The sequence below is a fragment of the Scyliorhinus canicula genome, chromosome 16, assembly GCF_902713615.1.
Source record: "Scyliorhinus canicula chromosome 16, sScyCan1.1, whole genome shotgun sequence".
Classification (NCBI taxonomy): Eukaryota; Metazoa; Chordata; class Chondrichthyes; order Carcharhiniformes; family Scyliorhinidae; genus Scyliorhinus; species Scyliorhinus canicula.
In genome coordinates, this window is record NC_052161.1 from 83,346,677 (window position 1) to 83,361,837 (window position 15,161).

Here is a 15,161-nt window from a genome sequence, read left to right on the forward strand (position 1 = left end):
GGCCCTTCGGCCCTCGATGTTGTGCCGAGCAATGATCACCCTACTTAAACCCACGTAACCCGTATACCCGTAACCCAACAATCCCCCCATTAACCTTACACTACGGGCAATTTAGCATGGCCAATCCACCTAACCCGCACATCTTTGGACTGTGGGAGGAAACCGGAGCACCCGGAGGAAACCCAAGCACACACAGGGAGGACGTGCAGACTCCACACAGACAGTGACCCAGCCGGGAATCGAACCTGGGACCCTGGAGCTGTGAAGCATTGATGCTAACCACCATGCTACCGTGAGGCCCCTGGATTTCAGTAAAGCGTTTGATAAGTTTCCCGACGGTCGGCTATTGCAGAAAATACGGAAGCTGGGGATTGAGGGTGATTTAGAGATGTGGATCAGAAATTGGCTAGTTGAAAGAAGACAGAGAGTGGTGGTTGATGGGAAATGTTCAGAATGGAGTTCAGTTACGAGTGGCGTACCACAAGGATCTGTTCTGGGGCCGTTGCTGTTTGTCATTTTTTATAAATGACCTAGAGGAGGGCACAGAAGGTTGGGTGAGTAAATTTGCAGACAACACTAAAGTCGGTGGAGTTGTAGACTGTGGAAGGATGCTGCAGGTTACAGAGGGACATAGACAAGCTGCAGAGCTGGGCTGAGAGGTGGCAAATGGAGTTTAATGTAGAGAAGTGTGAGGTGATTCACTTTGGAAAGAATAACAGGAATGCGGAATATTTGGCTAATGGTAAAATTCTTGGTAGTGTGGATGAGCAGAGGGATCTCGGTGTCCATGTACATAGATCCCTGAAAGTTGCCACCCAGGTTGATAGGGTTGTGAAGAAGGCCTATGGTGTGTTGGCCTTTATTGGTAGAGGGATTGAGTTCCGGAGCCATGAGGTCATGTTGCAATTGTACAAAACTCTAGTACGGCCGCATTTGGAGTATTGCATACAGTTCTGGTCGCCTCATTATAGGAAGGACATGGAAGTTTTGGAACGGGTGCAGAGGAGATTTACCAGGATGTTGCCTGGTATGGAGGGAAAATCTTATGAGGAAAGGCTGATGGACTTGAGGTTGTTTTCGTTAGAGAGAAGAAGGTTAAGAGGTGACTTAATAGAGGCATACAAAATGATCAGAGGGTTAGATAGGGTGGACAGTGAGAGCCTTCTCCCGCGGATGGAGGTGGCTAGCACGAGGGGACATAGACTTAAATTGAGGGCTAATAGATATAGGACAGAGGTCAGAGGTAGGTTTTTTACGCAAAGAGTGGTAAGGCCGTGGAATGCCCTACCTGCAACAGTAGTGCACTCGCCAACATTGAGGGCATTTAAAAGTTTATTGGATAAGCATATGGATGATAATGGCATAAAGTAGGTTAGATGGCCTTTAGTTTTTGACTTCCCATGTCAGTGCAACATCGTGGGCCGAAGGGCCTGTACTGCGCTGTATCGTTCTATGTTCTATGTCCCACCCCTCGTCCGCTCTCTCCCCGTCCCACCCCTCGTCCGCTCTCTCCCCGTCCCACCCCCCGTCCGCTCTCTCCCCGTCCCACCCCCCGTCCGCTCTCTCCCCATCCTACCCCCAGCCCACTCTCTCCCCGTCCCACTCCCAGCCCGCTCTCTCTCCGTCCCCTCCCCCACCTGCTCTCTCCCCGTCCCCTCCCCCACCTGCTCTCTCCCCGTCCCCTCCCCCGACCGCTCTCCTCTCCTCCGCCCGCTCTTCCCTCTCCACCTCCTCATTTTCTTCCGACCCAGCACTGCCCGCTCCCCCTGCACGTTCTTCCCCCCCACCCCACTCTCCCCATCCTCCTCCCCTCTCTTCCCCCTCCTCCTTCACTCTCTGACCCCTTCATCCTCTCCCCTGTACACGTGTGCGCTCTCTCTCTCTTCCTCCCTTCTCTCTCTCCCTCTCCCTCTGTCACTGCGACTCTCCCACCCTCACTCACTCCATTCTCTGGTTCTCACAGTTGTTCCAGCAAAAGGTTACAGTGATGAGAATGCAGACTGGCTGTTACCAGCCCGAAATCAGCGCCTATTGGACAAGAAATCTGATGGAGAGTCTGTCGCTGATGATGACAAGAATGTTGTCAACATGGAGCCAGCCTCATCCTCCGAGGCAGAGGAGGGAGCAGCAGACGAAGACTTGACAGATGAACTGCCGCGGGATGACTATGAGATGTCTGATGAAGAGGAATCTGAAGATGATGAGGTTTGTAAACTCCATGCATTACCTGTCCTGGGAGTGTTTGACGGGGACAGTGTTGAGGGAACTTTACTCTGTATCTAACCCCCGTGCTGTACCTGTTCTGGGAATGTTTGACGGGGACAGTGTAGAGGGAGCTTTACTCTGTATCTAACCCCGTGCTGTACCTGTCCGGGGAGTGTTTGATGGGGACAGTGTAAAGGGAGATTTACTCTGTATCTAACCCCATGCTGTAGCTGTCCTGGTAGTGTTTGATGGGGACAGTTTAGAGGGAGCTTTACTCTGTATCTAACCCCGTGCTGTACCTATCCTGGGAGTGTTTGATGGGGACAGTGTGGAGGGAGCTTTACTCTGTATCTAACCCCGTGCTGTCCCTGTCCTGGTAGTGTTTGATGGGGACAGTGTAGAGGGAGCTTTACTCTGTATCTAACCCCGTGCTGTCCCTGTCCTGGTCGTGTTTGATGGGGACAGTGTAGAGGGAGCTTTACTCTGTATCTAACCCCGTGCTGTAGCTGTCCTGGGAGTGTTTGATGGGGACAGTGTAGAGGGAGCTTTACTCTGTATCTCACCCCTTGCTGTACCTGTCCTGGGAGTGTTTGATGGGAACAGTGTAGAGGGAGCTTTACTCTGTATCTAACCCCGTGCTGTAGCTGTCCTGGGAGTGTTTGATGGGGACAGTGTAGAGGGAGCTTTACTCTGTATCTCACCCCTTGCTGTACCTGTCCTGGGAGTGTTTGATGGGGACAGTGTAGAGGGAGCTTTACTCTGCCAGTGTTGGCCACGGTAATGAAATGTGCAATCTGATGATTTGTTCTCCCCTCTCCCTGTCTGTAGCTTTTACCCATCGAGCGAGCTGCTAAGCAGATGAAAAAAACAAAAAAGAAAAAGGAACTGTAAGTAAAGAGAGAGTGCCTCGTGTTCAAGAGACCTCCCCAGATACAGGGGTGTGTGTGAGCGAGAGACCGGGTTACAGAGACCTCCCCAGATACAGGGGTGTGTGAGCGAGAGACCGGGTTACAGAGACCTCCCCAGATACAGGAGTGTGTGTGAGCGAGAGACCGGGTTACAGAGACCTCCCCAGATACAGGAGTGTGTGTGAGAGAGAGAGGGGGGGGGGGGGGTTAGAGAGACCTCCCCAGATACAGGAGTGTGTGTGAGAGAAAGGGGGTTAGAGAGACCTCTCCGATACAGGAATGTGTGAGAGAGAGGGGGGGGGGGGTTAGAGAGACCTCTCCGATACAGGAATGTGTGAGAGAGGGGGGGGGGGGGGGGGGGGGGGGGTTAGAGAGACCTCCCCAGGTACAGGAATGTGTGTGAGGGGGGGGGGGGTTAGAGAGACCTCCCCAGGTACAGGAGTGTGTGAGAGAGAGAGGGGGGGTTAGAGAGACCTCCCCAGATACAGGAGTGTGTGAGAGAGAGGGGGGGTTAGAGAGACCTCCCCAGGTACAGGAGTGTGTGAGAGAGAGAGAGGGGGTTAGAGAGACCTCTCCGATACAGGAATGTGTGTGTTTGAGAGAGGGGGGGAGTTAGAGAGACCTCCCCAGGTACAGGAGTGTGTGTGTGAGAGAGGGGGGTTAGAGAGATCTCCCCAGGTACAGGAGTGTGTGTGTGAGAGAGGGGGGTTAGAGAGATCTCCCCAGGTACAGGAGTGTGTGTGTGAGAGAGGGGGGTTAGAGAGACCTCCCCAGGTACAGGAGTGTGTGAGAGAGAGAGGGGGTTAGAGAGACCTCTCCGATACAGGAATGTGTGTGTTTGAGAGAGGGGGGGGAGTTAGAGAGACCTCCCCAGGTACAGGAGTGTGTGTGTGAGAGAGGGGGTTAGAGAGACCTCCCCAGGTACAGGAGTGTGTGAGAGAGAGAGGGGGGTTAGAGAGACCTCCCCAGGTACAGGAGTGTGTGTGTGAGAGAGGGGGGTTAGAGAGATCTCCTTGATACCAGGATCTGAGCAAATATGCGGTGCAGGGGGGAGGAAGGGTTGATGGAAAAGCCTGCGAGAGATGGGACATCTCTCACTTGTTTCACTGCTCCTAAGCCTGTGTGTGTGCCTGTCTGCCCTTCTGCATGTGTTCCAGACCAACCCAGACTGACGAGCAAGATGAAGAGTGCGATCTTCAGATGAACATTGAGGAATTGGAGAGGTTTGTCCTGCCCAGTGGCCAGGAGATTGAGAAACAGAATATCCTTTCACTGTGACCTCCCAGGGGCATGGGGGGCACCCGTCTGGCAGCAGTCAGGTTCCAGATGGTCCATTAGCGCGCGCTGTGTGTCTGTGAACTTGGCCGGCCCTCATTGAGGATGGCTCACTCGCATCTTCTCCTTAACTCAATGCAACGCCAGCAGACTCCTGATCTGAAGATGATCTACAAGAGGATGACAGACACGGTGGAGGTGCTGTGTGACTTTAAACAGAAACGAGAGCAAGGCCGTGAGCGACAGGAGTACCTGCAACTCCTCAAACGGGATCTAGCCGCCTATTACAGCTACAATGAATACCTCATCCAGAAACTGTGCGATCTCTTCCCTCTCTCCGAGGTAAGGCTGGGCTGAGGGGCTGTGGTTTGGTCTGGGTGGGGGGGTACCTCCCGCTGGCTCATTCTCTCACTCCCTCTCTGACGCTCTGACTCCCTCTCTGTTTGACTCTCTCAATCCCTCTCTGTCTCTGACGCTCTCTCTCTGTCTCTGACGCTCTCACTCTCCCTCTGTGTCTGACGCTCTCACTCTCCCTCTGTGTCTGACGCTCTCACTCTCTGTGTCTGACGCTCTCACTCCCACTCTGTGTCTGACGCTCTCACTCCCTCTCTGTGTCTGACGCTCTCACTCTCTGTGTCTGACGCTCTCACTCCCTCTCTGTGTCTGACGCTCTCACTCTCTGTGTCTGACGCTCTCACTCCCTCTCTGTGTCTGACGCTCTCACTCCCTCTCTGTGTCTGACGCTCTCACTCCCTCTCTGTGTCTGACGCTCTCACTCCCTCTCTGTGTCTGACGCTCTCACTCCCACTCTGTGTCTGACGCTCTCACTCTCACTCTGTGTCTGACGCTCTCACTCTCTCTCTGTGTCTGACGCTCTCACTCCCTCTCTGTGTCTGACGCTCTCACTCTCTCTCTGTGTCTGACGCTCTCACTCTCCCTCTGTGTCTGACGCTCTCACTCTCTCTCTGTGTCTGACGCTCTCACTCCCTCTCTGTGTCTGACGCTCTCACTCCCTCTCTGTGTCTGACGCTCTCACTCTGTGTCTGACGCTCTCACTCCCTCTCTGTGTCTGACGCTCTCACTCCCTCTCTGTGTCTGACGCTCTCACTCCCTCTCTGTGTCTGACGCTCTCACTCCCTCTCTGTGTCTGATGCTCACTCTCTCTGTGTCTGACGCTCTCACTCCCTCTCTGTGTCTGACGCTCTCACTCTCCCTCTGTGTCTGACGCTCTCACTCCCTCTCTGTCTGACGCTCTCACTCCCTCTCTGTGTCTGACGCTCTCACTCTCTCTGTGTGTCTGACGCTCTCACTCTCTCTCTGTGTCTGACGCTCTCACTCTCTCTCTGTGTCTGACGCTCTCACTCTCTCTCTGTGTCTGACGCTCTCACTCTCTCTCTGTGTCTGACGCTCTCACTCCCTCTCTGTGTCTGACGCTCTCACTCCCTCTCTGTGTCTGACGCTCTCACTCCCTCTCTGTGTCTGACGCTCTCACTCCCTCTCTGTGTCTGACGCTCTCACTCCCTCTCTGTGTCTGACGCTCTCACTCCCTCTCTGTGTCTGACGCTCTCACTCCCTCTCTGTGTCTGACGCTCTCACTCCCTCTCTGTGTCTGACGCTCTCACTCCCTCTCTGTGTCTGACGCTCTCACTCCCTCTCTGTGTCTGACGCTCTCACTCCCTCTCTGTGTCTGACGCTCTCACTCCCTCTCTGTGTCTGACGCTCTCACTCCCTCTCTGTGTCTGACGCTCTCACTCTCTCTCTGTGTCTGACGCTCTCACTCCCTCTCTGTGTCTGACGCTCTCACTCCCTCTCTGTGTCTGACGCTCTCACTCCCTCTCTGTGTCTGACGCTCTCACTCCCTCTCTGTGTCTGACGCTCTCACTCCCTCTCTGTGTCTGACGCTCTCACTCCCTCTCTGTGTCTGACGCTCTCACTCCCTCTCTGTGTCTGACGCTCTCACTCCCTCTCTGTGTCTGATGCTCTCACTCCCTCTCTGTGTCTGACGCTCTCACTCCCTCTCTGTGTCTGACGCTCTCACTCCCTCTCCGTGTCTGACGCTCTCACTCTCTCTCTGTGTCCGACGCTCTCACTCTCTCTCTGTGTCTGACGCTCTCACTCCCTCTCTCTGTCTGACGCTCTCACTCCCTCTCTGTGTCTGACGCTCTCACTCCCTCTCTGTGTCTGACGCTCTCACTCCCTCTCCGTGTCTGACGCTCTCACTCTCTCTCTGTGTCCGACGCTCTCACTCTCTCTCTGTGTCTGACGCTCTCACTCCCTCTCTCTGTCTGACGCTCTCACTCCCTCTCTGTGTCTGACGCTCTCACTCCCTCTCTGTGTCTGACGCTCTCACTCCCTCTCTGTGTCTGACGCTCTCACTCCCTCTCTGTGTCTGACGCTCTCACTCCCTCTCTGTGTCTGACGCTCTCACTCCCTCTCTGTGTCTGACGCTCTCACTCCCTCTCTGTGTCTGACGCTCTCACTCTCTCTCTGTGTCTGACGCTCTCACTCTCTCTCCGTGTCTGACGCTCTCACTCCCTCTCTGCCTGCTTGGCGCTCTCGCTCCCCCTCTCTCGGCCTGGCTTGGCATCTCGCTCCCTCTCTCTCGGTCTGGTTTGACGCGCTCGCTCTCACTCCTTCTGTCTCGGTCTGGCTTGGTGCTGTCGCTCCCTCTGTGTCTGGCTGGCTCTCGTGCGCTCTCGGTCTGTCTTTCTCACTCATTCTCTTGTCCCTCCAGCTCCTTGACTTCCTTGAAGCGAACGAGGTCCAGAGACCCGTTACCATCCGGACCAACAGCCTCAAGACACGTCGCAGGGATTTGGCGCAGGTAAGAATTCCAGCTCACCATCTTGCCCAGCCCACTTTCTCGTTTCCACACCACCCTTCCCCTGACGACCAAGGAGCAGGTGAGGTGAGAACAGAAAGGCCTATCAGACCCGTTCAGCAGTTAGCGCACGCATAGCCAATCTAACTTCCTTGCCTGTTTCCCATATCCCTTGATTGGTTACGGCCTGTCTCCCCCAGCCTTAATAGGCTCAACGCTGAAATGCTTAGTCCTGACCCTCCTAATCGTCACCTTTATCCTGAGGCGCTGCCGCCCCCCCCCCCCCCCCCCCCCCCCCGGAGTTCTCTGCTCCCTGACCTGTCACCCCGACAAAATTCCGAGTCGATGAGATCGCGCCTCATTCTGCTAACTTCCAAAGACCCACAAAACAGTTTCCTCTCGTCACACGGCAAACCCCCAGCCCAGGGACCGATCTAGTGACCCTTCACACAATGCTTGCAATGCCAGTCTCTCCTTCCATCAACATGGAAACTAAAACTGCACCCAGTGTCCCCTCGAGCCTGTCCACCATCTACATGGCACAAGTCAGGAGTGTGATACTCTCCCGCTTGCCTGAAGTACTGGGGCTCCCAATAACACTCGAGAAGCTCCACACCATCCAGGATAAAACAGCCCTGCTCAATCAACACACTAATCACAAACTTTCACTCCCTCCCCACCAATGCACAGATACCTAGGAACCCACCACCTTGAGGTTCTCCAGGTCACTCACCACCCTGACTTGGAAATATGTCCATGAATCCTTCACTGTCGCTGGGTCAAAATCCTGGAACTCCCTCTCTAACAGCGTCATGGGTGTATCTACACCTATGGGACTGCAGCAGGTTCAAGATGGCAGTTCACCCACCACCTTCTCAAGGGCAATTAGGGATGGGCAGCAAATACTGGCCTAACCAGCGACACCCACATCCCGTAAATGAATAAGAAAAAATAATCTGCTTTTGAATTCTTGCGAATAGTGCGACCCTTTCTATTTGTGTTTATATTGTTAAGAAATGGGTTAAGAAACATTCCAATTAGATGTCTCATTGATCCAATAATTGGCATTGATATATAAAGAGGCTACAGGTGGCCTTGGGAGCATGTGATGTGATGATAGAGTTTGGTGCTGAGTGTGTTCAAGGAAAAATAAAGGTATTTGGGAAAAGGAGCAGATCTCTTGACTCTTTACTCAACAGCAGCTAGACGCTAACAGTGGTAGCAGAGGATGGTTGCTGTGTAAATGTGAAGGGTTGAAAGACACTTTTCCAGGAAAAAAACAAATTCTGCATCAACCAAGGAGTGAGAGAGAAGGAAAAAAGAAAATATGTCTGAACCTAGGATAAAGATGGCCGGATATGACTATCCGCCATTATTTTCTGAAAGGGGTCGTACGACCAATAGAGAATGCAGTTGTTATGTGGACTAAGGAAAAGAGGAAACAAGGTATGGCATTGGCTCTTTCTCTGCTTTGTGAGAGTAAAATCTGAAGCAAAGTGTTTTCTGAATTGGATTTAGACTCAGAAGAAGGTCTGCAGACTTTATTACGTTTTATGGATAATATTTATCAAAAGGACGACTTGTTAAGTGCGTATGAAGTATGGTCAGAATTCAATAGATTCCAGAAAACAGGATATCTCTGTTGAAATGAAAATGAAAATCACTTATTGTCACAAGTAGGCTTCAAATGAAGTTATTATGAAAAGCCCCTAGTCGCCACATTCCGGCCTCTGTTCGGGAGGCTGGTACGGGAATTGAACCTTGCTGCTGGCCTGCCTTGGTCTGCTTTCAAAGCCAGCGATTTAGCCCTGTGCTAAACCAGTCCCTAGTCCAATTCCAGTTCGATCTATATAATGAGGATTTAGCAGAATATACAAAAGGCTGCACAGACAGTGCCTAGAATTTCCACAGTCCGTGTTGCCATTTAAGTTATTGGACTGTGCTAGAGTGTCCAATATGGATAGGCTCCTAGTTTTGACAGGAGTTAAGTTTGCGGATCATGATACCTTATTCGATCAGATGACAAGAGGCCTTAAAGAAGTTCCTGAGGAAACATTCAATTCCTATGGCTCTTATGTCACAAATGGGACAGTCAGCAAGAAAGGAGACTCTGGAAGATACACTACTGACAGGATGGCGAGATTGTACGGCTACAAACAGGTTATGAGAATCGTGAGAATTAAGGAGATCGGGACCCGGAAATTATGAGGACAGAAACCCATTTTAAACTTATAATAGATGGGGGGACATGGAGAATGGTAATAGGAAAATGAACCCTAGAAATGTCTGGGGTATGATAAAGCGATGCTTTCGATGTGACTCTCGATACCATTATGCTTTCAACTGTCCAGCACGTTATAGTGTTTGAAGCGACACATGACACGGAAGAGTCAGAAGAGGAAAATGATAGTGACCAGAAAGAAGGCATTGTCCTATTAACCAGCAGTTTTATGCCGGTAATGACAGTGTTGGTTGCAGAATCCTTCAATTGTGCTGTATGGACATTGGCTGCACATCTACTGTGTGTGGAATTGACTGGTTAAAATGTTACTTTGATTCTTTGAATGCTGAAAATCGTAACAAAGTTAAGGAATTTGAAAGTTGCACAAGTTTCAGGTTTGGGGATGATAATACTCTGAAGTCGCTGAAAAGAGCGGCGATCCCTTGCAGTATTGCCGGAATGAATCATTTCATTAGCACGGATGTTGTATCAAGTGAGTTGTATCAAGTTTGCTTCTGAGCAGACCGTCGATGAAGAAAGCACATGTGAATGCGTCTCTAATTCACTTGTCTCTCAGTCCGGAAGAAACGGTCTCGAACACGTCCGTACTTCAGAATATTCTTTATTGCGATCGGGGCCACTCTCTAGGTATTCCGAAGAAACACCTTGGAGAGTGCCAAAGTCTTGCTCAAAACATCCCTTTTTTATATGTTTTTTAAGGGGCTGTCTCTTACATTCACTTGAGCTTGCCCACATTATAAAGCATAGATTTGTTATTGCAATAGTTCCAGTACATGATTTTACAGACTTTGAGGTTATCTATTGGCACATGAGTATGTAGCAGTCTTAGCTTAATTAACAGGTGTTAGCTATAGTTGCAAGCGGCTCCCACATTTCATATCCTGTCATCCGGTCATGCTCCTTGTTTCTCAAGGCTGTTCGGCTTATAGTCATGAGTCGGCTCACGACTTCAAATATCAACTCCCTTATCTGAGCAAGTTCATTCTCCTTAAATGGCTTCACTAACACATTCCTCTACTTTGTGATTTTCCACTAATGTATCCCGGTCATTCTGGCTCTTTCTAGCTATTAACCCTTGCTTCACATTCTCGCACACATGAAACTGGATATGGAACAGGATACGGCAACAATTTTTGGAAAGACAGTGAACTTACAATTTACACACTAGGGACACTATTGAATTCCATACTGACAAATAATATTTCAAGCACAGTTGTTACGGATGTGTTATTGGCAGCTGGAAATGGGACTTTAGCTGATAAAAAGCTTGTGTATTAAAACTGCATAGGCAATTTGCGCATCCGTCTCCTCGGGGGCTGAAACATTTATTAAAGGATGCAGGGGTAAGGGATGACTATACTAAACTGATAGAACAGGTTAGTGATCGCTGTGAGGTTTGTAGGAAGTACAGAGGGACACCATCACGACCGATAGTAACCCTACCTTTGGCCAGGGATTTTAACGACATTGTGGCCATGGACCTTAAGATCTGGGTTAAAGCTAACAATATATTTATTTTGCGTTTTGTAGATTTAGCAACCAGATTTAGTCAATCAACGATTGTACTAAGTAAAGAAAAGAGAGAAATCCTGGATCAGATCGTGGATAAATGGATAGGGACAGGAATGGGCCCACCGGCAAAATTCCTTACGGACAATGGGGGAGAATTTGCTGATGATGAGTTTAGGGATATGTGTGAAAACGTAAGTATCACAGTTATGAATACGGCTGTGGAAAGCCCATTTAGTATGGTTTGTGTGAAAGAAACCATGCAGTAATAGATGACATGCTCTGGAAAATTTTGGCAGATAGACCAAATTGCAAGTTAAATTCAGCTTTAGCATGGGCAGTACATGCAAAGAATTTGTTGCAGATGGTTAGGGGCTATAGTCCCTATCAATTAGTGTTTGGCAGAAATCCTAAAATTCCATCCATTTTAGATGACCAGCCTCCAGCTTGGGAGGGGACTACAATTAGCTCTGCCGTTGCTGAGTATTTAAATGCATTATGTAGCAGTGGAAAAGCTTTCTTTGGAAGCCAAAGTCTCTGAAAGAATTTGCAGAGCTTTAAGGCATAATGTATGGCCATCAAATACCGTTTTTCAGAGACATGGTATACCATAAGAAAGACAATTTTAATGAATGGAAAGGCCCAAAGAAGATCATAGGCATAGATGGCAAAACAATTATTTTGTATCATGGCAATCAGACTGTTAGGGTACATTCATCAAGGATAATGGGTACAGATTACAAATTTTCAAGTTTAGACAGAGCAGACAGACATGATGAGGAACTAGGGTCATCTGGTACGCACGTGTTACAAAACTATGAGGACCAGTTAACTGATATAGACAGGATTTCTGTAGAGGAACACAATACTTCTGATGAATTAGAACAGGCCATTTTTCCAAAGGGACAACTGCCAAAAGTTGGTATAAAAGTGACATACTTGCCTGAAGGGTCTAGTCAATGGAAGGATGCAACTGTCACTAGTAGAGCAGAGAAGGCTACTGGAAAGTATAAACATTGGTTGAATGTACAGCATTCCAGGGAGGGTGTCAAGACAATGTATTGGGAACATGGAGGGCACAGAAACGCAGTGCCAATTCAGATAGTACATCGGATAGTGAACAGGTTCATCGGAAAAAGTTAAGAACTAATAAAAGCACGTCACACAGTAGAAGGGTAAGATCAAACAGTAGCAGCACAGAACGAGATACCAGACGGGATAGGGGATGCAGTTTGTCAATGTCTCGGAACATGGGTAAGGGTATGAATGCTACTAGGAGTAGAAGCCCACATGCACGTGAGGTTAGGCTGTTGCCAGTTGAAAGCAGATCCGGCAATGTTTTACTGGCACCATAAGGGAAATCTTTCCGGCATCTTTATGATGCTTATCGATGATTTTTTTTGTGGGGTGGGACTAGTGATTTTGACGCTATTGTAATCTCTGGGTTGAGGAAAGAATTTAGGGTTGGAAATCAGGCTTCCGGTGCATTTAAATGTATTGGACTGGATTCGGACAGACTAAGTTTGGGGCAACTTTACGTCAGCAATCTTATGTGGAGAGCATCAGCCCAATAGCAATTAGTCGTGGCCGGGTTTCACAAAAAGACGGAACGGTTTCAAAGATGGAAAACGAGCAACTGCGAAGTTTAATTGGGCAGCTAAATTGGTTAGGTAGACAGACTAGCCCAGTTTTGATGTCTCAGAGTTGAGTACAAAAATGAATGATACTAAAGTGGAAGACATAATCAGAGCAAATAAAGAGTTGGTCAAACTAAAAATGCAGGAGTGTGTTTTGAGGTTCCCGGTTTTAGGTGATCTTAGGCACTTGAAACCCCTAGTTTATAGTGATGCGTCCTATGCAAATTTATGTGATGGGGTTTCAAGTGCAGGAGGTTTTATAATTTTCCTTTTGGGGAACAGTGGTAAATGTTGCCCACTTGTGTGGGAAACAAAGAAAATAAGGAGAGTGGTCAAAAGCACTTTGGCTGCTGAGACGTTAAGCCTTGTAGAGGCGGTGGATATGGCCTTTTATATATCTCAGATATTGACAGAAATTTTGGGATTTGGGTAACATATCCATTGAGTGTCACATTGACAATAAATCCCTGTGGGATAATGTGCACTCTACAAAAAGTGTCAATGAGAAAAGGCTATTGCGAGTTTGAAGCAGATGTTGGACAGAGGCGAGATAGCAAAGGTTAAATGGGTCCATGGTAGCTATCCGACTGTTAACAAAAAGAGGGGCTAGTTCACAAAAACTTTTGGATAATGTTAATGCCTGTTTCTGTGACTTGGTTTTTTTTTTTCCTTTCAAAAAAAAGAGTGTATCTTGAGTTGCTTGAAATTTTGTTTTCACCAAATTATTTTTTTTTCTCCAAGGAAGGGGAGATGGTTAATGAATGGGTTAAGAAACATTCCAATTAGATGTCTCATTGATCCAATAATTGGCACTGATATGTAAAGAGGCTACAGGTGGCCTTTGGGGCATGTGATGTGATGATAGAGTTATGGGCCAGGGTTTAGAGAACCCCAATGTGTATCATGGAGTTCACCTGACCCACAACTTTTACTAGATTGTGGTATGGGGAGCACATGGCCCACTCTACAGGTGTGGTACAGCAGAAATGGAAAAGTATCTTTTAAAGCTAAACAATGTTTATTCTATGAACTCAAGTTAACCTTTTTTGAAACATACTGTGAACATCTTAGCAACCATCAATTCTAATACAACCCCAAAGAATACAACACTAAATAATCCTGAATAACTTCTCAAACAACATCCAGACAAAAGAAACACCTTTTAACAGAAGCACATTAGGTTTACATTCACGACTGAGAACATTTATAATTCTGAATTCTCCAAATGATCAAGAGATAGTCTTTTCATGGCAGAGAGAACAACATTACACCTGCTCTCTCTGGCTTCAGCTCCAACACTGAAAACAAAACTAAAACACACCCTGCAGGAAACAGCCTAAAACAAAAGTAAAAAGCTGACAGACAGCCCACTCTCTGACATCACTGCAGTAATAAACACCCATTTCTTAAAGGTACTCTCACTGCAGATATTTATATACACACCCATTTATAAACACTCATTTCTTAAAGGTACTCGCATGACAATAGCGTTTGATGCTGAGTGTGTTCAAAGAAAAATAAACGTGTTTGGGAAAAGGAAAGATCTCTTAACTCTTTACTCAACAGCAGCCAGAGGCTAACATATATTAATGATTTAGACTTGAATGTGGGAGGCCCATTCAGGAAATTTGCAAATGGCACAGCAATTGGCCATGTAGTTGGCAGTGGGAATAGCTTCCGACTCCAGAATGAGATCCGTGATTTGGCCAAGTGGGCAGATAAGTGGCAAACCGAATTCGATCCTGAAAAGACTGGGGAGGCCAATTTTACCAAGGCAATACACAATAGGGGAAGGTATTGAGAGGGTTTGGGGAAGTGAGAGACGTTGGGAGTAAATGTCATCAGGTGGACAAGGTGATGAAGGGAGTTAGTTACAGAGTAAAGCTCCCTCTACACTGTCCCCATCAAACACTCCCAGGACAGGTACAGCACGGGGTTAGATACAGAGTAAAGCTCCCTCTACACTGCCCCATCAAACATTCCCAGGACAGGTACAGCACGGGGTTAGATACAGAGTAAAGCTCCTCCTATATTTTCCCCATCAAACACTCCCAGGACAGGGAATGAGAATGGACTGTGGTGTGTAATGAGGGAGGATGTTATTGTGAATCAGGAAGCAATGAGTCGGGGGAAGAGTAAGATGACATGCTGCATTTTATTCACTGTCAGTCCCCAGCTCCCTCCCGATCATTACCTGTGTTCTCCCCGATTTGTTTCCAGGCGCTGATAAACCGGGGGGTGAATCTTGACCCACTCGGGAAATGGTCAAAGACTGGTCTGATCATCTACGATTCATCCGTTCCGATTGGCAAGTATTCAAACTGGCATGGGATGGAGCGCAAGTCTTTGTATGTGTGCGTGAGTGTGCGCGAGACCCGGGGTGTGTGCGTGAGACCCAGGGTGTGCGTGTGTGTACGCGAGACTCTGGGTGTGCGTGTGTGCGCGCGGGACTCGGGGTGTGCATATGTGTATGCGCATGACTCTGGGGGGGTGCACGAAGCATGGTGTGTGCAGGAGACCCGAGGTGTGCGTGTGTGCACGGGACTTGGACATGCGCGATACAC

General features: G+C 48.7%; 1 protein-coding gene across 1 annotated transcript in view; it reads left to right on the forward strand.

Moving 5' to 3' along the window:
• The window catches only part of nop2 (NOP2 nucleolar protein homolog (yeast)), a 69,333-nt gene that overhangs the window by 31,722 nt on the left and 22,450 nt on the right, over positions 1-15,161 (forward strand). Inside the window, exons 3-8 of the mRNA XM_038774031.1 lie at positions 1,964-2,205; positions 3,034-3,092; positions 4,271-4,374; positions 4,531-4,730; positions 7,123-7,212; positions 14,818-14,905. Coding sequence (XP_038629959.1) covers positions 1,964-2,205; positions 3,034-3,092; positions 4,271-4,374; positions 4,531-4,730; positions 7,123-7,212; positions 14,818-14,905 — 783 coding nt within the window. The remainder of the gene's footprint in view (positions 1-1,963; positions 2,206-3,033; positions 3,093-4,270; positions 4,375-4,530; positions 4,731-7,122; positions 7,213-14,817; positions 14,906-15,161) is intronic.